Consider the following 24292-nt stretch of genomic DNA (forward strand, 5'->3'; position numbering starts at 1 on the left):
TGTATTATTGCAGGTTCATTTTTGGTGTGTTAAAATTGAAATTTAAAAAAAGTAAAAGTGAAATTTGAGGTTAATAAAATGGCAGCAATTATGATATATCAGAACATCAGGCATTTATGAAGCCTGTCAGACAACTGTCCTTAGGCTAAAATTATTTAGGCAAAACACATTTCCAAGTTAAAAATAAGCTTCTCCTGGGGAGCCGTGTGACAATTGAGAAAGGAAATGCTCTTTTGGGGGGACATATTGTAAATTGTGCTGTAAAGTACAATGGTGGGAAAATGGAGTGTGAAGACCCAGGCGACTCAGAACCAGCCAAGCTATTTACTAAGCCGGGTTTGTCCAAATCTTACAGTTAAGAAGAGCTTTCAGCAAAATTCAAATTTGCAAACATTCCCATCCTTCCTAAGTAAATAATCAAAACCAAAGTCTTAACTTACCCTTGTTACCAAACCTCTTTAAAGTCTTAGCTTAATGCTTTTATGATAGCCATTTTACCCATAAAAATCCATTACACAGTTGTGTCTTTCATGAAAATTCACCTCACCCATGTCTAGCCAAATGAGAACTGATAGAAAAAAAATCTGTTTATTATTATATTAGAAATCCAGTAGGAGAGAACAAGCCCATCCAACCTCCCAGGACTCTCTTCAGGCTGAGGCTGACACACAGCTGCTGCTCCTAATGAGGCTTCCCCATCCAAAACAGCTGCCCAAGCTAATGTGGGCCTGATTCTTTTGTCTCCAGCCCCTTTCATTCTCCCCATGTAAAAACTGAAGCCTGTCACTCAGCACACATCATCACTTTCTATGAAAGGCAAAGGACTGAGCAACGATTTGAGAAAACAAACTGAGGATTATTCAGCTGATGCACTGCAAAAGAAATCTATACTATAAAACCTCTGCTGCACTCACAATCGAAAGCCTGGCTCTGTTCAGCATTCTCTGAGCTGAACATTTTCCCTGTAGCTTATGGAGGAACTGTCTCTCTTCCAGGGGAAAAGGAAGGAAACTGTCATAGACCACACACCCTTGGATAGCCCCAACAATGGGCTGGCAAACCCTAAGCTATCCCAAGTGCAGAGAAACTCTCCGGGCAGGAAATGAGTGTCCAGCATAGAGCCACAGAAGCTGGGTCTCCCACCTGTCTGGCGAGGGGAGATACTGCCACACAGTAGCGCCTGCCCTTTCACAGGTGAAAGATCATTTACTGCTGGGCCCAGTCCAACAGTACTTTAAGATATGATTGTAACCCATCAAGATAAAATAAGAAAAAGCATTTTAAAATATCCTCAAAAATTAGAACTTACTGGGGGAGCTTTCAGCTTTAGCAAGGACAATAAAGTCACAAAAATACTGGTGGCACTGTATTGCTATGTGATCTACAACCTCCCACAATACACTGCTGTTGCTCCCTAGCTGGGTCTTCTGATGAATTAATAAATAGTTTTGTTGCCTCTCTGGGATTGACTTTAGTCCTTTAGGCATGTGAAATTTTTCCCCTGATACATTCTGAATACATTGGGAAAGTGTTCTTCCTTTTCTAAGCAGTTTTCATTGCTCTTTAAGCACAAGATCAGATGACGCATTTGAAACAACAGATTGGGTTTATAATCCTGAAACTGCTCCTATCTGAAACTGCACAGAATTTCAGCCACTGAACATGGTCTACCTTGAAAAGCAGGTTAATTCATGTATTGGAAAGTGAAATTCTATACATTGACTGGATTTTGTGCGTGTACAGTTTAAGGCAGATAAGAAAAAGAAGAAAAATCTTTTTCTTTTGCACTAGGAATGCTAAATGTCACGGTCTAGTACAGCATGAAATCTTCCTAACAGCGATGGATCGAGAGGATTTATGGACTCAGCTGTGTCTCTTTCTGCTACAGAGCCCGTGCCCTATGGACTTGTGCTGGATACAATGCAACATTTAAAGCCACCAACCATAGACTGCTGGACTTTAGGAAAGGTGTGAGAGGCAGGAGATTCTGGTTCCAGAAAATTCTAAATTACTTAATCTATTTTTAATCATTAAATTTTCATGATTAGTAAAAGGAATTACAGTAGTCACCATGAAAAGTTTCATTTGCACAGGTTATCAACCTGCTTTCTTTCCTTAAAATACCAATGTGAAGACTTCTGGAATCAAACTGTTGTCATTTAATTGTGTGCACCTGTGCATGCATTCACACACATATTTACACATATTCTACATTGTTTTTTATGGCCATAAAGAGTTCAAGTTTCTAGCATCTCAAATTGCCAACGCTGACAATCTATTAAAGTGTACAACTGCATATAGATTTTTAAAGAAAACTGAACAACAAAAAATATACATAAGCACCACAGTACAGAATCACAATTGTTTTTTTATACTCTTTTAGTTCTTTCTCTGGCTGGTCAAGCTAAAGCTTGATAATTGTGTCACACCTAGAAGAAACAGTTTCATTGAAAAGCCAGTCACCCAGTGCAAATCTTGCCCCAAACCATAACTAAATGAAAACAGCCCTGCACTCGGGGGTGGGTCTCACAATGACACTTTGTTTACTTGGGCCCAACCAGGTGACTGAGCCCTTCAACTTGAATCTTTGACAAGAATCATTTAGTAAAGTCCAACTGTTCTACATGCAGGCAGAAGAGATACAAACTGGGTCTTTGCTTGGGAAATATTTCCAAGAAAAATGTATTTGGATAACGGATTTTTAAAAATTGCCACAGAGATTTTCATAGTTCCAAATCAATGCTTATATAAATGAAGCAACACTTAGAAAGGGCACGGGCTGCCATTGTCACCAGGAACTAGGTTCTCTGAAGAGTAGAATGTACTTGTTTCTTTTCAGACTGTATGCCCCCAGCGTGCACTCAATATCTTCAGAATGAATTAAAAAATGAGGGGCTGGAGAGATGGCTGAGCAGTTAAGAGCCCTGGCTGCTTTTGTAGAGGACATGTGTTTGGTTCTATGGTGGCTAACAACCATCTGTAACTCCAGTTCCAGGGTATCCAACACCCTTTTCCGACCTCTGTGGGCAATGCACAACACAGGTATGCTTCCATACACGTAGGAAATACACTCACACACATTGAAAAAATGAAATGGCTTACAGAAATGTAGATGTCACTGTAGCTGTTCTCTGAGCCATTATTCAGGTGCATCCAGACAAGGCTCAAAGTCACCCATAAGTAGACATGGGAAGCAACATCTAGTCTCATGTCTGAGGACACAAGATTGCCATCCATGACTCAGACAAGAAGAAAGCTTCTGTCTTGAGTGGCCCAGCATATTTGTGCTTGCAAGCATGTATGGTTCAGCTTAGGGGTCTCAAGTATGCCAAGAACACAAGGCCTGTCTCTGGTTCCTGTCTGGGCACCTGGCTTAGAGCAGGCAATGATGAAAGAGAATGGGTAAGTCCAGAAGAAGCAGGTCCCAGTGCAAGGAAAAGGTGAGCAGCACTCATCATTTTACACCACTGCGTTAAACACATGGACTTAAGGGAGAGCAGCTGCCCCAGAGACGGCTTAGGGAGCATGAAGCAAGCACTTCAGATGCAGAGTGAGGGGGTGTCCCAAGCCACCTTAGGGACAAAGCTAAGAGTGAGAGGGGGATATCCAGTTGGTGTCTCACAACTAAATGAATAAGTTGATTTTTGCATTCCTATTTTCATTATTAGGATTTGTGTTTACCAAAAAATATGCATGATGCCTGATAGAGATTCTTACCTTATAGATTGTAGGTAGACAGATCTCTTGAGTCCATGTCCCGTTGGGGCATTCATCTGATTGCACACATCGATTGTGGCACCAGCCACACTGCACAAAGGAAGGGGCAGAGAGACACTGACTGCAGGACTGGAAATGTCCACAGCCCAGGCCATTCAATGGGATCTTGGTGAGCTGCAAAGAAAAGGGAAAGAAAGAATTTCTAGAGGGGTTTTGGGTTTAAGTGAAAATTAATTACATAAAAGTTACATATAAATATCACTTGGCAGTGCCTACTTGAGATAACACCTATGTGAAAATCATATAATAATGGTTGAGCAATTTAAAAAAATATCAAATTCCTTCCTTCCCTTTATTGTTGGCACATATGAGATAAAACAGTTAACATTGTTTGCTGGGTGTAGTGTGCCCCTGAAAGGCCAGCTGCTTACGAGGCTAAGGCAGAAGGACTGAGTTCCAGGCCAGGTTGGACAACCCAGCCAGAACACACTCTCTATTTTAAAAAAAGACTTTACATTTGTGGTTACTGTCCACGTCCATAAGCACTGTACTGCAATGTTAGAGAATCTATATAGTAGGAACATTTGGCTCTGTTGATATGATTTTATAATAACAAGAGAGTATAATTTAAGCTGTGGGGAAAACACTTGAACCCTGGAAAGTTCTAAGTAAGGTTGCATATCATTCTAGTATCAAGATATACATCTTTCTTTCAGAGGAAAGGGATTACTCGCTGGAGTCAGATTCCAATGTACGTCTCCAGGATTTATCTGCCTGCACTGGGGTTTTGCTGTGGGGACAGTGATCCTCATTCTGTGTGTTTGTTTTCCTCACCGAGAAACAAGACTAAGGGAGAAGTACACGTTCTGAAGAAGACCTCCCTCTGGCCTAATCTCCCTTGAATAAAAATTTACTGTATTTCAGAAGACCTCTGGAAAATTCAAGGAAGGACTTAAAGGAGGAGACTTGAATCTAAGATTAAGAAGTAAGTTATTTTTAAAAACCCATACATGATATCCATTCAGGAAGAACGGTATCCGTGGAAACTCCTATGCAAACAGGACTTACCTTCTTCCCTGTGGCAACCAGTGTATAGCCATTTTGGTTTAAAGGGTGTTCAACAATCACTTCTGGAGACACAGGGTGGGAATCCAGGAGAAAGTTTACATGAGGGGTGAATGACACCGTTCGAGAAACCACAACCTGAGTAACAAAAGATATCCTTATTCAAACAAATTCAGTTTAGACACAAGCAGAAAATGTGGATGATAATGGTAATAACAGAATGGGCGAACTTGTGAGTGTTTGAACTAAGACACAACAGTTCATCCTGTTTTAAATCAATACATCTTTAATCTTCTGTCTTGAAGCCAATTTATCTGAGTCCCCAAGACAGACTTTTGCCTATAATCTTTTAGCTGTTTCCAGGCAAGATCTTCCAATCAATCAGCCAGCACATGTGGACCAATTCTTACAAGTGTATGGGGAACTGGAGGATCCAAAACTCTCCCCAGAAGGAAGACACCATGAAGGCTATACGGTTCCTGGTTCCTGGATTGTTCTTTAATCTGTCCTCTCGACCCTCCCCACAGGGCATTTTCTCTTGATGTAATGCTAGGAGCAATGGGCGGGGAATCTGGAAACCCGAAGCTGGTTCCAGCTTTGCTACTTTTAAGCTGTATTTATGGATCTTCTGAGGTCAGAACAGACCTCCTGCTATTTGAATTGAGTGCTCTATTTTTTATATACCACTATCTCATGATATGTATTACTTCCATTATAAATAAAGTTCTACTTCCTGTCCTGACTTTAAAAATATATTCTGGCAGCTTTAACAATGTCTGGAAGATGTGGTTGGAGTAGTGTTGTCATTCCCACTTTCAGGTATTTGTCATTAGGGCTGTTCCCCAGAAGTACAATATCATTTATTTATACTTCCTCAGAAGTGTAATATCATTTATCTCCTCCCCCTTCCTACAATCCAGTGACAATGGAAGTTCAGAGGCTGTGATTAGCAACTGCGCTAAGGCCAGGACTGTTATTTTAGGTGATCACAGACTTTAGGAGGGTTTAGAAATGCTCAGAGAGACTGTCACTCTTATGTGGGCCATCAGCCTGCATATAGAGGTAGGATGTAAAAAGCTGATTCAGTGCTGGGCTTGAAATCTACTCTGTGAAGTTGACCAATATCTGTAATAATCTTTTTTGAATTTTTAAAAAATATATTTTATTTATTATTTTTATGTTATGTGTATGAGTGCCTGCATGTATGTAAGTGCACCTGTGTCATACAGTACCCAAGGAGGTCAGAAGAGGGTGTTGAATCCCCTGGAACTGGAGTTCCAGATGGCTGTTAGCTGCCATACGGGTGCTGGGAATCGAATTCAGGTCTTCTGCAAGAGCAGCCATTGCTCTTAACCACTGAGTCATCTCTCCAGTCCCTATCTGTAATAACCTTTTACATTAATTCAAAGTGCATTTACTTGTCATATGAAATCATGGGACATCTACGAACACCTGTGAGATTAGAATTCATAAAAACACCCCTTTGACCACAGCTTTCTCATTCATAAGATGGAAATGCAGACTAGAGTACAAATTAAGTGCTTTGTACTGAAATACACACAAAATGTAAGTATTCCAGGCAACAACAGTAAATTTTCTTTCTGTAACGCAATAGAGAAGCCTGAAACAATTTAGGAAATAGCTTCATTTGTTCTCATAGCATGATTTGCTAATAGAGAAAGCAACCAATCTCACACTGGGCGATGAAAGTTTAACATCATGACATTTTTGCTCTATAGTTGTTCTACCCTAAACACCCAACACTTTCAAAACACCTCCATTAAGCAGGTTGGTTACATTTGCACAGAAGCTAAAGGATGGTTCAAAGGTCATATGGTCAGGATGGAAATTATTGTTATTCCCTAAATTTAGGGCCCAATAGGTATTTGTGACCTCTGTGGGCAAAGTTAGAAGAGTTCACTTCCCAGGCCTACCTCCCTCAGATCTGCATCAGTGTTCCCAAGCCTCTATACTAGGTTACCAGAATTTTAGTTTTTCAGTTCTGCAATGGTAACTCCTGTCAAGAGCTTACTGCCTCTCATCCTCTATACCCTTTCACCCCTTATTCACTTCAAACAGCAACGGTTAAAAAGAAATTTTCCCGGGGCTGCAGAGATGGCTCAGCAGTCAAAAGCCCTTAATAGAGGACCCTGGGTTTGGTTCCCAGCACTCACATGGTTGCTAACAACCATCTATCTGTAACTCCAGTTCCAGGGGATTCGACACCCTCTTCTGTTCTCCTCAAGCATTTTACGACGTGGGTACATTTACATGTGTACAGGAAATACACTCACACACATCAAATAAATAAATAAAATAAATAAATAAATAAATAAATAAAAATTATTAAACTAGCTCTCATAGTATCAGAGGATTCTAGCTAGCTGCTAAGGGAGAAAACCAACCTACAGTCCAACTCAGCTGAAAAACCTAATAACCACAACCATGACTAGAGCAGCAAACTACAGATTTTGGTGCAGTAGTGGCACTTTTATCTTGGGGGTAATCAACAGCTATCTAATTGTTTAGAGTAGCAAAAGTTCCATAAATTTAACTGGTTCAGACTATAAAACCCCTAGTCTGTTGGAGGACCTACTTTTCCAGTCTCACTGGTCAATCACCTGGTGATAGAACCACTCCTAGGAAGGCAGGTTCACCTTAAGTTATGCTAAATAGATGGGCGGAATACCTGGTGTGTTAATGAGGTAGTGAAATTTTCCTGCCTGGAACTAGTGCAGATTTCTGCAGACCTTCCAGACCAGGCAGTCATGTAAGTCTCTGTAGGTCTGTCTGCCTTTCTTTCTCTCAGAAGGGTGTAATTTTCCCTTTTCTTCTTCATGCCTTTCTTACTAAGCTCTAAAGCTTCCTTCTCCCAGCCATGTGGCTGCCAGTCTGCCATGTGTCTGACCCCCATGCAGGCTCTAAACCTACATTGCTCCATGACTTTCTTTCCTTCTTCCCACCATTCACCTCCTCAAGGCAGCTGCCAAGATTACCAGCTCACTTGCCCTGAGGATTTTTCTTTTAAGATACTAGTAAAACAGTAAAAGCTTCTGTTTGGGTTCTTAAATTCTTTTGTGAATGAGACTAAGAACCCTCTAGGGGGACCCTCTTTCACCCCGTTTCAATTGGATTTGGGGACTGCTCAATGGGAGGGAAATCATGTGTGGTGCTGTAAACATAGCCAAATACACATGGTTGAAGAGGTCATAGATCCTACAGAAAAACCTACATCTGCCACATCCCTAGACAAACATAATTTCTTACTGTCTGCTAAATATGGATTCTTACATTTACAGCCAAGTATACCTCTTGCCACTCATCAAAGAAGCTTCTTTTTGCAGCAGATGGAGTCTATTACAGAGTTCCAGAACTGGCCAAAATCGAGAGAGTGTCTGTTAGATGCCCAGCCGTAAGTAACACATCCACAATGCAATCCCTACACCTAAGGCTCAGAGAACATAGTGGAACAAGGGACATAAAGAATATTAATGCAGCATTGGTGGTATCGTGGTGAGAATAGCTGCCTTCTAAAGAATATTAATGCATCTCTCAACTCTCACTGGCGAAGCTTCCTCATGCAACAGGGGGTCATTAACACAGAAAGTCACAACTAGCCAAAATGTGGAGAATAAAAGACTGCAGAGTACATGCTCCTGGATAGGACTCCTATATTAAACCTTTGCCACCCAGGGCTCAGGGACCACTGTGGAAGAGGGGGCAGAAAGACTGTAAGGGCCAGCAGTGGTAGATGACTACAAGGAAATAGAGTTATCCAGGCTTCTCGGAACTTGCTCATATGAGCTTGGAGCAATGGTGACAGCATGCACAAGACCCATGCAAACTCAAACCAGACAAAAACCTAACATAGAAGTGGGGAAATGGGTAAGAAGCCCCGACCTTAGCTGAGGAACTATTGGCAACTGATCACTGCTGGTCTTCTTTAAGGGAGTGACACTAGATAAGTTGACCAGGCTCCAGTGGATGGACTCACCAAGGAACATTTGGGAACATAAATTTGACTTGACAGGCCTTAACATATATGACAGAATGCATGAAATCTGGCAGGGAGGATATGGGGGAAGTGTGCAGATAGGGAAGGGGGTGGAAGGTATGTTTTGGTTTTTCCTTAAAGAAAATAGAACAGAGAATTTTAGCGAGGAAGTGTAAGAGTCAGGTTTCCATGGGGCTTTATCTAATGCCAGAATCCATGTGCTCAACCTCTTCTGAAACACTCAGCCACTAGACTCTTGGAGCTCCAGAGAAAATACCAATAAAAAGCTTCAACTCAGAACTCCCCAGAGCACTAGTGAGTTGAAGCACTGAAAGAACTTTCACAATACATTTGCCTTGCCAGTTACTCCTTATTTCAACAATCTTGGCTGTAGAAGTTCAGTGTGCCTAAGGAGAAAGCCTCTGTATCCACACGGTTTCTGATGGCTCACAAGACTTGATATCAGCCCAGCTAGTAAAGCTATGGGCTACAGCTAGTGTGACTTGCTGTGGAAAGAAAGTGAGCAGCAGGAGAAGACAGGAAGGCCATGTGGAGAAGGGGATGAACCTTTGGACTGTGGAGAAGAGACCTTACCACAGATGCAAATACCTGCTTAGTTGATCATTAGCCCTTTTTCCGCAGGAACATCCACTGTAGGGAAATGCCAAGAATGCTTTTTCTATCATTAATCCCTCCCTTTTCTCTCATTGCCAGGATCCTAAATAATTGAGTAACCACTATAATCCTCAAAATACCATTGAAACAATGCTTGCAAGAGTTAGAAGTTGCTTTTTGTTGTCATGGAGATATTTCTAGGGACAGAACAGAATTTGGCATGCAAATTTAATTCTTATGATAAATCACTTGGCAATCTGAGAACAATTACTATGAAACAGAAGACTGGCAATTATCTTTTGAGTTTCTACTGTGTCCATGACTAATCTTTAGCATTTAGACCACAAGCCCTTCTTTAATGATCCTGAAAATACAGTATTGATGCAAGGTTTGGTGGGTGGAGAGAGGAGAGGACCTGAATTGACTTGTTCTGTGCTCAGTAAGGCATTTGAGAGAGGATGTAGCAAAGAAATACATGTATAGATTGATAAAACAGCTGTGGCTCCACCACCAAGTTTGAACAAAATAATTTTGTGCGCAACTTCACAATTCAGATTGTACCATACACATAGTTTTATTTTCAATTAGACTGCTTTACAATTTAATTTTGTTTAAAAAATGATGACTGCAATTCAACATAAAATAGTTCTTTGTGGTTGTCTACTTCCTCAAATGTTTCTTTTTCTCTTTTTTTTAGACAGTTCAATAGGGTTTTTTTTTGTTTTTTTTTTTTTTTGTTTTTTTTGAGACAGTGTCTCCCTGTAGCTCCAGCTGTCCTAGAACTCGCTATGTAGAACAGGCTGGCTTTGAACTCACAAAGATCCACCTGCCTCTGCCTCCCAAGTGCTGGGATTAAAGGTGTGCACCACCACGCCGGGCTTCGACAGTTCAATAGCTTTAAGAGAGAAGCAGAAGAAATAGAAGGAAGAGGAGGAAGAGGAAAAGCAAAAGGAGGAGAGAGGGAGGAGAAGGAGGAGGAGAGGAGGGTGGCCAAGAGGAATTTCACTTAGGTCTCTCTAAGAATATTCACGGGTATAAAATATTCTTAGTCCAGAGCAATCCTGATTGTCCTGATGACTTCCAGGGACTCCTCCCTGTCCTTCAAGGAACCCACTCTCATCCACACTGTTCTGTTCCAACCCACTGCTACTCCAGTTCCTCTGTCCCACAGCCTCCCATGTGCTCTGTCACACACAGATGTCTGGGGAGTATGCTTCTCCCTTTGTGACTACGGCCCCCAGTGAGAATTCAGTATTGTTCCTTCTACCCTCTCAGTCACCAGCCTGTGTTACAGAGACCCAGTTTTTAGATCCAAATTTGAGAATCATTACTACAACCAAATCTGAGACACTTTTAGTAGCTCAAAAGCACTAAACAATTATTTCCCAGTCTCCTAGTCTCTGCCAATCACGAATCTACTTTCTATTTCTCCATAGTTTCCTATTCTGTATATTAAATATAAGTTAAATCCTACAATATAAGGCCTTTTGTGTTTCATGTTTTCTACTTAGCATAACATTTTAAAGATTCAGCCATGCTCCTTTTTATTGCTGAATGATATTCTGCTCTCTGCATACCACATGCTGTCTACATATCACTTGATAGAACTTTGGGTTGCCTCTACTTTTTGGCTCTGTGAATAATGCTACTATAAATATTCAGGTATAACTTCTTGTGTGAACAAGTATTTTAATTTCCTTTGAGTATATACATCTAAGATTAAGACTGTTGAACCTTACCATAACCCTGGATTTGGCATTTTAAGGTACTGCCAAACTACTTCCCACAGCACCTACACCATTTTACATTCCCACAAGTAACATTTGAGGGTTTCAGCTTTTCCACATCCTTATCAGCACTTGTTCTTTTCCATTTTCCTAATTAAAGCCATTCTAGTGGGTGTGAAGTGATACTTCACTGTGGTTTGTTTGTATTTCTCGATCAAGTGCTCTTAAGGAAGAGGGAGATTCATATAGCCTCTTGCTTGGCCAGCCCTGCTGAGCAAGCCAGTCAGGGCTTTGAAGAATGTCTTCTACTATGTGTGACAACAACTGATTTTTATTTAGAAAAACCAGAATATGAGGAGTGGTTAAGTTTCAATCAATGCAAACATTTATGAAATAGAAAAAAAAGAGAAAGAAGAAATTGCTGATTGCCATTGGCAGCTCAGAATTAAAAGTGGGAGAAGGCAAAATAACAGATACAAAGGTTGAATTAATGAAGCTTCAGGGAGTGGGAAAGTAAAGGTGTGGCTCCTCCCAGCTGCAGTCCAAAGCCCCGAAGTTCATGTTCACGGATGAAAAGGAAAGGAAAAGCTTTACTCTGTACTTTCCTTTGCTGTTTTTGCTAAATGGGTGTGAGTGCTTCTGCACCAACTAGTCACTACAAAGGTCAGACAGATCCAAAAGGCAAGTGCATATGTTTCAGTATGAAGTGAGTCAAAAGCGAGTCAAATGAGTAAAAACTTAAAACCTCTAAAACCAAATAAGCTAGTAAATTTACATTAAAAAAGTACCCAATACTAACCAATATTTTTGTTATGATTTGGATGTGAAAATGTTCCCCACAGGCTCCTGTGTTTGAACACTTGGTCCCCAGGGGTGAAGCTGATCTGGGAGGTTGTGGAACTTTGGGAGATGGAGCTGACTGGAGCAAGTGGGACTTGAGGTTCCTATCCAGGCTTCCTGTCTGTCTCTGCTTCCTGATGTACCCGTATGTGAGCAAGCAACCTTTGCCATGGCCATGACCCTCTGCTGCTGCCATCCATGCCTGTGTCCCTGCTGTGATGGACTGTATTCTCAATCTGTGAGTCCAAATAAATCTTTCCTCCCTGCAGTTGCTTCTACAGTATTTTGTCATTGTACTGAGAAAAATAACTAATGCAGCTTTCAAATTAGCTTTACAAATACATTGACTACAGGACAATTCATCTTTACATAGAATTTATCTATTGCTGAAATTTAAAAGTGATACAAGTTCAAAAACAACTGCTATATACTTCATATTTTACATGCCTGTTTTTTTTTTTTTTCCTAAGAAGCATCCATGAAATAAGTTCCAGTTTCTCCTTGTTACCCCAAATCAAAACAAACAAAATCTTAACATTTTCCCAGGGTTTCGAATATGATATAATGTTTTAAATTTTTATGCATATGATAGTGAACAAAATTTACGTCCTTTAGGAGCATGTATACATTAATTTTAGGAGACTATGCATGAACCAGGCTTATTTTTTATTATTGACATGACTTTGAAACTCTGATTTACAATAAGTTCTTTTATTTGGAAACTTCAGAATTCACTGTACATATTTTCTTCTCAAGAAACAGACTAGCACTAATATTCTTTAGGAATATACTTAGGTCAGTGATGTATACATTTTTAATGATATTTTTTTCAAAATAATGCTTTGGTCTGAACATTTTACAATAGATGGGAAAATTAACAATCCCTAAAGAGAAGTGCTGCTTGAGTTTAAGCTTCATTCAGCTGCATCTTTCCTTAATGTTCACAGCATTGTTGAATGGATGATCTTTGTCTACATATTGTAAAGTAATAGCAATTCTATATGGGATGCATGCCACCAGTTTCCAGTGGAAAGCATCGATGGGACACGATAGTGGCACAGAAGCCCAAGGCATGGACAGGTCAATAGATGAACTGATCTTCTTACTGGAAGTGACTCTCAAGTTCATGGATTACTAGCATGAGCCTTTAAGTGATGATTATGAGTAATGACCACAAGCAAAGATTAAGTGATCTTTCAAGTTTCTTGCTGGACCCAACCAGTCCAGTTAAGTGCAGAAGAGAAAGATGGTGATGAGCATTAACTACAGAGGTCAGAGAATGGGACAGGGAAAAAAGGGAATGGAGGGAGAACCAGGATGGTACTAAAGAATCCAATGGCAGCTGTGACTGTGTCCAGGCAGAGGGCACTGTTGGTAGGCACCGGTTCAATTGCCTAATGAATGTTTGTGGAACTGAACTAGAAGCAAGTCTTAGAAAGGCCTCCTGTCCCTGCCCCTATTCCTGATGCACCCGCCCACACTCCCTGGTCTGACAGTCACGCACAAAACTCTTAATAGCAATGCTTTCATTTAGAGATTAAAGGCTTTATACAAGTGATGTTAAAAAAAAAAAAAATCAAACAAGCATTGTTTAGATGTAGATTAGCTGAGGAGCTCAGAAGGGGAAAGTGGGCAATCCCTGTGATTAGTCCTGTGATCTTCATGAGAATCCTTCTCCCACAGGACCCTGTACACTGTGCTAGGTTTCCCCTACTGTTTTTTTTCTTCCCTACATTCCCTCCCCCAATTTGTAAGAAGACACAGTCTCACTGTTTACCTATACTATCTCAAACACTGCTTAGTATTTTACTTCAAAACCACCCCCAAGAGAGTGATCATACAAATGAAAACCGTTTTTGAAATCAATTATTGACATAATTCCACAATCTAGCTAGACTCAGATCTATGTATATGTCAGTGTATTTAGACTTAGCTGCACCTGCATGAGATAAGTTACACTTGTTTAAAAGTTAGCAACATGTCAAAAATGTCTTCCCTGCCATGTACACACTATTGTTAGCTAAACAATATAATTCTTTCTAATCAAATAACCACTGTGAAATACCTAATTCACTTTGCACCCAACAGCTGGGGCTGTAGCCTGTGTTCCCAGCCGGAGCTGAACACCGGCACAATAGGAAGGGCAGAAACAGCTGCAAACTCTCAGGAGAAAAAAGTTTGCAAAGCAACTTTGCTGTTAGGCTTGAGGGTAGGAAGGAAGTAAAATCATTTTTCTGTTCCCTTTTCATGTGTGGCAGCTGTCTTGGGAGGGAAAAAAATGTTGATTCTATTTTGTAACAGAAACACTCTAGTAATTTATTAAATCACGAGTTGTAGAAACTTAGCCTGGCCACAGATTTACAGTTTTAGTCCAGTCAAAACACTGATAGAATCTGGTAGGAAGTCATCACTTTGGCAGAACTAGTTCAAACTCTCTAGTCTTCTTCTCTCCCCTCCTCCCCCTTCCCAACATGCTATTTGATGTAAACAAACTGGATTTCAGTGAAGGTGACTGCCTGATTCTGTTGACTGTCGATGTTTTTAGGTTTATTTATATAAAACTTAAAGGAATGCAGGTCTCTTAGGCAAGTGTCATGGAAGTAAATCCTCTGTGTTGTCTCTATTCACTATGTTGCCGGGTGGACATTTTCATTTCCTTTATCAAAATTTTATTCCTCAAAAGCAGGTTTTGGCTTTCCTTTGCTTCAGTCACTTGCCCAGTAAAGCAAAGTCAGGAGGTTCTCAATATCCACCTGATGACTTTAAAGTCACCTAGTTAAAAAAAAAAATCAAAACAGTGACACTAGTACTAGATATGAAGTAAAGGTCCATTTTCACCTTTTGCTTCAGTATGCAATTAATGGCAGAGATGACATTTTTTTAAATACACAAGCTAGGAGATAAGAACAAAGCATTTGCTACAGCATTTTAGTTATAATGAGACTGATTCAAAAACATAGCCCTTGGATGATATGAACTTTTTCTATTTAAGTAATTTATTTTTTTAAGTATTTTATTTATTATTTTTATTTTATGTGCATGAGTGTATTGCCGGCATGTATGTAAGTGCACCCATGTTGTGTACTGCCCATGGAGGTCAGAAGAGGGCTTTGGAGCCCCTGGAGCTGAAATTTTAGATGGTTGTTAGCTGCCATGTGGATGGTGGGAATCGAACCTGGGTCCTCTGCAAGAGTAGACAGTACTCTTAACTGCTGAGCCACCTTTCCAGCCCCTAAAGTAACTTATCTTAAAAGGGAATTTTAGGCCAGGTGTGGTGGCACATGCCTTTAATCCCAGCAATTAGGAGGCAGAGGCAGGTGGATCTCTAAGTTTGAGACCAGCATGGTCTACATAGATCATTCCAGGCCAGGCAGGGTTACATACTAAGTCTCAAAAAAAGGAGGCTGTGGGGGAGAATTTATTAGAATTTTAGCATGTGAAACAGACTATGAACTTTTGGATGTTAAAAAAAAAAAATGGTGTCAGAGCAGAATGTGGTGGCACACGCCTTTAATTCCAGCACTCAAGAGGAAGAGGCAGGAAGTTCTCTGTGAGATTGAGGCCAGCTTGGTCTCTATAGCAAGTTCCAGGCAAATGGGATACAGGGAGACCCTGTCTCAGAAAGATGAAAAAAGTGTCGGATCTAAAGTGACTATAGAGAATGTATTATTGCAAATCTGGACTGTTGAGATAATGGGTAATTTAGAAAAAAGGAAAGAAACAAAGAAGGGGGGAATCAAACCATTATTAGGAACACATCAAGAACTCATTAGATGTCTGCTTTTCTTTCAAAATCTTTGTCATTTTATAGTATAGCCTCAATGTATATGAAAAGTGCATATAAACAAATGATGGGATTCTATTACAAGGATAACAGGTAACAGCCATATGTGAATACACTAGAATGCATGTGTATGTGGAAGGAATGGGAGTCCTACCTTCAGAGTTTGAGAAATTTAGAACAGAATTAAATGATTAAGGCTAGTGGGGTGGGTAGATAGCACCGTAGTCTGGGAGGGGGAGCAGATCACAGGACCTGTTATCAAGCTTTGAGCTAGGAAGGTTTAATTACATGTTTACAACTTTGAAAAGAGTCTCACCCAAGAGCAGAAAAGAATTATGATTTTCAGTTCTTAAAATATGGTAATGACCAATATCCAGACTATTTTGAAGACAATGAGAATTTTCAAAAAATTGCTTTCGAAAAGAATACAGCTACATGGGGGCTGGAAAGATGGCTCAGAGGTTAAAAGCACTGGCTGCTTTTGCAGAGGACCTGGGTTCAGTTCCCTGCACCCACATGGCAGCTAACAATCATCCCTAACTCCAGTTCCAAGGGATCCAACATGCTCTTCTGGATGCCATGAGCACTTGCATACACTTGATGCACTTATTACACTCATTACACATAAAATAAAAAAAATTCAAAGAAGAATATAGATAATGGATTTGGATAAGTCAGAGGAAAATCTTAACACCCTCAGTTGGTTTACTAGAAGTCATTATCTAATCAAGACATTAACTATGTAAGACAATTATGAAATAAACATCTCCCTTTACAAGAAATTTCTAATATGCACAGAGGTTCCATAGACATTACTGTCCTGCATTAATCAAGACTCTACTCATGAACTCACGTTGAAAGCACCAATACACTATTAAAGCAGTAAAATATATCCAGCATGGGAGCGTGTTAATTTCTGCAAAGTGGTATGATTCTCATAGCTAGGAAACACGGTAATTCCATCAAGTATGAAATGTGGATTTTTATTGTATGGAAATACTGTTACTACCCATCAGAAGCATTTCTTAATAAAAATCTGCTTTTTTAAAGAAATCAAGTATCTGACTTCTTTGTGTCAGACTCCACCATTTTGCAGAATGAGGAGAGCTTGAGTTACAATGGGATTCTGATGAGAACATCCCCTCCTGCCAGTGTCCCTCAGTGATGTGAATGTCTCTTCTCATGGCCATACAGGGTTCACACAATAGCTCTCCTTTGATCCACAGTTTCCCTTGGAGCAGGAAAACATTGCCTGGAAGTGCTTAATTGTTTCATTTTTACTTTCCAATCATGTGATAAAGTTATGAATGGAAAAAAAAACCCCACAAAAACAAACTCAAGCCATTCCAGACAAGAAAATTAAAGCAGCCAAATTCAAATTGAGAGCTTCAAAAACTTTAGGACAAGTTATCCTCTTCATAAAAAGTAGGTCATGCTTTGTTGTTGGCCTTTTAGTCTGTGGCTCTAGCTTTTACTGTGATTTGTATTTTATTTCCAAATATCTTACAACAAAACCAAAAACAAATTAACTGCAAAACACCAGATAAAGTAGAGAGGGACACTCTCAGGAGGCACTTACCTGCATGAATCTACCTTCTGACGTCCCCAGATTTGCAATGGTGAGGTCACCTTTAATGAAGGTAGATATAGATGTTAAGAGCACGTGGTTGAATTGGCCCATGAATAAGTCAACACGCTGCAAAGCAGTGGTAAATTCTGTTCGATATTCATTGCTGCGCACTTCACAGCCTGAGGAATTTCTCAGCAGGGTCTGGAATAAAATATGGCCAGAGAGTAAAGGTGGGTCTAGAGGCAAACAAGCTGGTAAGAAACTTCAGTGTGTCATTTCAAAACTGGCATGACAATAGCAAGGATATCTGTGCAAACAGACAAATAGCCCTGGGCAGGCCAGAACACTAGTCTGAATAAAATGGCTCCAGTTTTACTAGGCTCTGTTGTGTGCACAGACATTCAAAAATGGGAAGCAAACCTTATCATTTCAGCTTGACACCATGTTCCACATGTGCACATGAAGATGGAGCTTAGGTAATATCATAAGGAAAACAAAACTTTCAATGTCTCATTCTTGACATAAAGTGTAATGATTCTAGTAAGCAAGTCCTATGAAATGAATTTCATGTGGAATAATAAATGTTAGAGTCACACTAAGACACTATGACGTATTAAAAAGCCTGTATGTTTGTGCATTTTTGTTTGGGCAGAGAAGCAGCGGGAAGTGGTGAATTAGTAGAGAATTCATGGGGAGGCACCTGAGCACACACTCAAATGCCTTCATCAAACTAGGTCTTGAATGCACATGTACCTTATATAATTCCTACAATCTTTCTGAATTTAGAGATTCAGCTAATCTCTATTTTATTCTCCCCATCTGGAAAACAGAGAAGTCCCTATCATATAGAAAACAGAAAAAGTCCCTATTGTACAGAACTGTTACAAAGATTAAATGAACTCGTTTATATTAGTCTCTGAGGACAGAACAAGCATGTCCCAAACTCCTCTTTAGACTTTGTCATTATTGGGTGAAAGATTAAAAAGAGAGTGCAGATCAATATCTTAGTAACCAGCTTATTGAAAGACAAGTGCCAATCTGGCAACTATTCTTTAGGTTCAAACTCAAGGGGAAGATTTTTAAAAATATGATTCAGTAATCCACGGCACTGACAATTAAGCACTGAGGATCCCTCCCTCTCCTTACATACTCAGCTCCCTGGGTTTTGTCTGCCTTGCAGACCAGAGCTTTTATGCCTCCTTTGCAGAACCATCCATGCCTGGCCATCAATGTCAGGATTTACCAAGGCCGCACTTGTCATACCCTCCCTGGCAATCTTTCTCCTGTGATATCTGTTATTAAATTTACACTCACATTTGTATTTCCATCCACAAGGTTGAGAGATCTGACTCAAAATGATCCATCTGCCCATTTCTTGACCTTATAAGACTACATGTCCTAGAGAATGACTATACATTTCTCTAGGTATACAAGTTAAAAATCTTAAGTATCATCACTGATTCCTCCTTCTCTCTCAGCCCTTCCATACATTCCATCTCCAATTCCAGTCATTTCATTTGCTATCTCCTGGACCGACCCTCAGTCTTTCTGTCTCCACCAGTATAATCTTCGTTTTGGCCATTATGACAATGGCTTCTGAACTAGACCCATTCTACCTGCCCTCACTACTGTCAGGTCAGCTGTTCACACTGCAGAGGAGTTCTTTTTCCTTTAATGAAAATACAATCATGCCCTTCTCTACTTAAAACACTTAATGCTTCCTCCTTACTCTTAAGATCAACAATTTTAACATTGCCTGTTGGACATCACATCATCTGGCTTGTACCCAACTTCAGCAGGTCTGTTCTCCCTGGGTACCAGTGTCCCAGTCTGCTCTCAGTTCTCCAGATATTCCAAGTATCCTCCCATTAGGGATCTTGCATATCCTATTTCCTCTGTCTGGAATGCTCCTTCTACCTCCACTCACCAGTTAACTCCTAAACATCCTTTATACGTGAGCTTACCACCAGTCCCTCAGGAGACCCAACCTGATAGCCATATCAAGATGAAATGCTCTTACCATAGAATCTCATCATAGTTGATATTTTGCCCATACAGTACCAGCTGTAATAGTTTCAGCTGCACCTTAACATTTGCTTGTGCAGCTAACATCAGCCTTTGGCTGTGGCTCTCTGCAGTTGGGGACCCTGTTCTTTAACAGTGTATTACTCGTGGTAGACTGAACATCACACAAAATAGACAGCTAATAAATAATAACTGAGTGACTGAACAAATAAGAGCCAACCAAGGTGGAAGGGATATCAGCATGGCTGTATGAACCAATATTACATAAACCACCTCTTTCTCCTTTTTCGGCCTTTTTGAGACAGGGTCTCCCTGCTGGGCCTGGAACTCACTATATAGACCAGGCTGGCCTGGAACTCACAGAGATCTGTCTGCCTCTGCCCCCCAAGTGCTGGAACTACAGGTGTGCTCTACCACGCCCAGCTTAAACTATTTTTTTAAAAAGAGTTTATGGAAGCCAGGGGTGGTGGCACACGCCTTTACTCCAGCACTCCGGAGGCAGAGGTAGGTGGATCTCTGTGAGTTCAAGGCCAGCCTGGTCTACATAGTGAGTTTCAGGGCAGCTGGGGCTAAAGGGAGACCCTGTCTCAAAAAAAAAAAAAAAAAAGTTTATGGAACCAATATTATTTAAACTATCTTTTAAAGAGTTTATGAGGGGCAAAGTGTGCTTAGGTCCTGAATGTACAGATGACAGGGCTGGAAATTGGCAAGTCTGGGGCAGATGATGGGGACTGGAGTGTATATTAAGCAAAATGAAGTATACCTTAGAAGAAAAAGTGAGAGAAAGTCCCTTCTTACCCACCTTCGTATATAGCTACAAGTCCAGGAAAATAATTGGAAAGTTAGAAATTCTGTTATTACTATTATTATTATTTATTATAATAATCAGGAAGTTCTAAATTTTATGGTCCTGGAGATTGAATCCAGAGTTTTGTACATGCTAGGCAAGCACTCGGCCACAGAGCTACACCCTCAGCTCTCCAACTTACTGTTTAAGAATAAACAAAAAATTCAGTTATTCTTCTGTATGACTTTATTCTTTCAGGCCAACCACCCATCACATGGAATTGAAAAATTCTTTTATCTATTGTTTTTTATGGTTAAAAACCACCCTAAAATGCTCTACTCAATGGATCAACAATTTCTTCATTTTAAATGGTAATAAATTAGCAAACTGAGAGAGTTTTAAATACTAAACCTACTGCCTCTTATAATTAAGAAAATGTTTCAGTTCTAGACATTAATTTTGATGTATTAATGAGCATTTGCTCGCTATTTAATTAGGAGCTTTTCTTTTTTCTTTTAATTAGGAGATTTTCTTCACTAAAATACTATAGATTACTCTGAGGAACAGCAGATAACTGGGCTGTACCAGCAACTCAATAGAAATCGATTAATTGATAATTAAGTTTCTATTGGTGATCCGGGATTCACTTTGTAAAGGTAGCCAAAGCCAAGGGAAGCTGCTTAAAGGGGCAAAAACCATTTAAAATCTCAGGCCTTGATGTTCTCCAGTAAGAGATGGGGCTATCTTTAGGTCAGGTTTCTGTGGCTGCTCTGTTCCTTCACTTACTATGCCCCAGTTCCTCCCCACCCCCATATGTTTAGATAGTATACTGGGAACTTTAAAGCCTTAAACATGACCTAGAACTCTGGGCTACTAAATAGATTCACAGATATGAAAACAATTTGTGGTGTGTGGGGCCATTCTGGATCAAAAACTACCAAGAGCTTTCTATCACCAAGAGACAGGAATGGTCCCCTCAGCTTTTATCCCATGTCTTCCTTCATGCCCAGGTGATGATACTTGCTGGAGAGGTCCTGAATCTGCAAAGCCACCAAAGATAATGTCCTTCCCTTACCCAGCTGGTTCTGTGGTCTGCCTTGCTGAATAGAGTGAGCAGGGAAATGGATGTCAGGTGAGCTCTAAGTGCTCCTGAGTGTCTGAAAATCCACAGGAGCTTGCTGACCTTTTCTTTAGCAGAGAGAGACTACAATGAGGACTTCAGCCCCTATGCAACCCTTTTCACACATGCAAAGGCTAAATATAAATCTGCATCAGAATTAATGTAGTATTTATATTTGGAACTCCAAGGCTCTTCCTTCAGGAAATGGGGAGGCCCCTAGATCATGCTTCTTCAAGGACTTATAACATGGAATTATGTCTCTATCACTCCTCAATAAAACCTGTGTGGAGACACTGCACAATGTTAGACTACAATCTACAGAACTCCTTGATCTTGAAAAATTATGTAATTTGGAGCTAAAAACCAAACATCACATGAGTTTCAAGTGGCATTCTAGTTTCATAAAGCGGGAGATCCAGATCTGCTTCTTTTTTGTTTTTCCCACAGCAAAGATCAACAAGGGAGGGGGTGGGAACACTGGCTTCCAGGAACAAGGAATGTCCCAGCATTCACTGCAGGAGAAGGGACCTTCCTTGTCTCTTCCTGCTGAGAATCTTGGTCAACTCAGTGACTGGGCCAAGGTGGCCTACAGGACTGCATGTTGTCTGGCCTTTGATAGAAGGATTTCCAGGAACAAGGAATGTCCCAGCATTCACTGCAGGAGAAGGGACCCTCCTTGTCTCTTCCTGCTGAGAATCTTGGTCAACTCAGTGACTGGGCCAAGGTGGCCTACAGGACTGCATGTTGTCTGGCCTTTGATAGAAGGATTTTAAGAGAGAGTCTTGATTTGTATACTCCATGTTGCAAAGATAAAGCAATGAACAAATACAGGTAATTCTCAGTCTATTCACCGTCTTCTGTAGAGGTATCTTTGACTTCCACATGTCCACACAGGATTGTGCACTCCATATATACAGTACACACACACACACACACACACACACACACACACACACACACACCCCAAACTTTTTACAAACTTGCTTTCCTAACTGTCATAGGAATTACTCTGCATTATAAACTCTGAAGTAATACCTTAATTGATTCTGTGTTTCTTTGCCTTGTCATGAGTACCTACCTGATATTTTTTTTTACCTGACTCAGACATACAGCTTTTCTTTTTATAAAAAGAAAACTGAAGTGTTATATACCTCAATACATTTGACTCAAAATGCTCCCCCTACTTAACACTATGGTGTATGCACTGAATATGCAATTATAGTCAATTCAGTGTAATTAAGGATGTGCTGCATTTAAAATAGTGATCCTTTTAATGGATCTATAGGACAGATTTAGCTCATTTATAGATAATTTAAATCAGTCTTGAGGATAAATTTTTTTTACAGTAAAACAATATTTATAATAACACATGGTTTTATTGATGGCAGAAGAAAAAAAATTCTTCCTTCCACTTGTAAAGATATTTGTTTCATTTAACTCAGTATTTTTCCCCTTTCTTTGTGTGGATTGAATTCTTCCCCTAAAAACTGCTTTTTCTTTCTTCAAATAATAACATTCACCATGGCTGTATCTTATTCTGAAGAGGAAGATCTACTAACAGGCTTTCCTTGGATGTTTCAGTCAACATCTCCTTTCTTGACAAAGAGCGGGTAAATTTTTATAAAAATGTACTGTCTTGTAAAATCATTCCAGCTCATTCATAAGAGCTCTCTTCCTGCCTTGACCCTGACAAATTAACAGAAGCATTTAAATAAAGCTTTATTCATTGTCACATTTTGCATAAATAACAATGGCTTTCTGGGGCGGGGTTCATCTTTTAAGTGGAAAGTGTCCTTTTGCTTACAGCTTTACAGAAAGTTGGCTAAAAAGGCAGTTGTGTTAGTCTGAAGTTCCATTTACTTTTCTTCCCTAAATGTCACTCCTGTAGCTGTGTTCTTTATTCACACGTACTGGGAGGGGTCGTAGGGAGCTGGCTGCAGGCAGACACCAAACTCTGCACTTGGGTGTATGCAGGCCTTTCTTTTTGCGGTTTTTAGCACTAGGTCAGCTTGTCAAAAGTTGGTGTTGTCTGGACCCTGCTTTGTGCTATGAAGAGAACTCAAGTTTGATGCACTCAATGCACGACATAAACGGATGACACTTCTTCAATATTTCTTTGGTGAAGGAATCCTGCCTTATGGTTTTGACCATCTGAGATCTCAGCTACAATGCCAGAAGGAAAGTTAAGGTGCGGCAAAGAGTAAAAGGCAGGCTGGAAGAAAAAGGCTCCCTTTCAGTTTGAGCAGTCTCTGACACAGCAGGAGCAGACCTCTGAGTGACCTGCTGCTGGCTCAGCATTGGTGATTCACCAGGTGACGTTTCTGTAGCCACTTGCTTTTTCACTGCCTCGTGGTGGTGATGACCTAACTGTACATACCACTGGGTTTGTTCTCCTCAGGACCAGCCTGCCTCCACAACTGCCTACAGGCTATCTTTGAATGTGCCTGACTTTCCTCCAGTGTTCTGCTTCTAAAAATCATTCTCCCCATCAGAGCCATCTAAAGGCTAAGCACATGCTCTATCACCTAGCTATACTCCTACCATATTGTCACTGTTTTCTCAAGAAAGTGTTTTATTTCTACTGTGATTATCTGCACAAGACCTGCACAAGATCAAGTCAGTTAAAAATTCCAACATGGAGCGGGGAGGGGCTCCTGAGACCTCACCCCTAGCTGAAGAGGTACTGGCAGTTGTTGGTTGCTCGGGGAGGAAAATCACTTTTTTTTCTGGAGGGTTGGCCACAGGCAGATTGCCCATGTCCCAGTGGATGACCCCACACCCATGCCCATATGGGGGGTACTAATGGGACTCAGTGGGTTACAGGACATGAAGCTGGAAGGGAGATATATTGGGGTGGAATGCAGAGAGTTGGAGGGAGGGATGGGTGGGTCAATATGAATAAGATGCATTGTATATATCTATGAAGTTTTCAAAGGATGTTTTAAAAAGATAATGAATATATTAGTCTTTGAGGGTCATAGGCTCTCTGTGGCATATTTGACTTTTTCTGTATATGCATAACCTTTTTTTTTTTTTTTTTTTTTTTTA

The 24292-nt window shown here is 40.3% G+C and overlaps 1 protein-coding gene across 13 annotated transcripts in view; it reads right to left on the reverse strand.

Moving 5' to 3' along the window:
- Met (MET proto-oncogene, receptor tyrosine kinase) overlaps nucleotides 1-24292 on the reverse strand; it is a 116495-nt gene that overhangs the window by 49534 nt on the left and 42669 nt on the right. For all 13 annotated transcript variants that reach the window (XM_029565563.1, XM_029565580.1, XM_029565554.1 and 10 more), the window contains 3 exons: nucleotides 17322-17513; nucleotides 4786-4920; nucleotides 3718-3891 (listed from right to left, as the gene is read on the reverse strand). In XM_029565563.1, the coding sequence (XP_029421423.1) occupies nucleotides 3718-3891; nucleotides 4786-4920; nucleotides 17322-17513 (501 nt within the window). The remainder of the gene's footprint in view (nucleotides 1-3717; nucleotides 3892-4785; nucleotides 4921-17321; nucleotides 17514-24292) is intronic.

This window comes from Nannospalax galili, unplaced genomic scaffold (assembly GCF_000622305.1).
Source record: "Nannospalax galili isolate Female #2095 unplaced genomic scaffold, S.galili_v1.0 scaffold171, whole genome shotgun sequence".
Lineage (NCBI taxonomy): Eukaryota > Metazoa > Chordata > Mammalia > Rodentia > Spalacidae > Nannospalax > Nannospalax galili.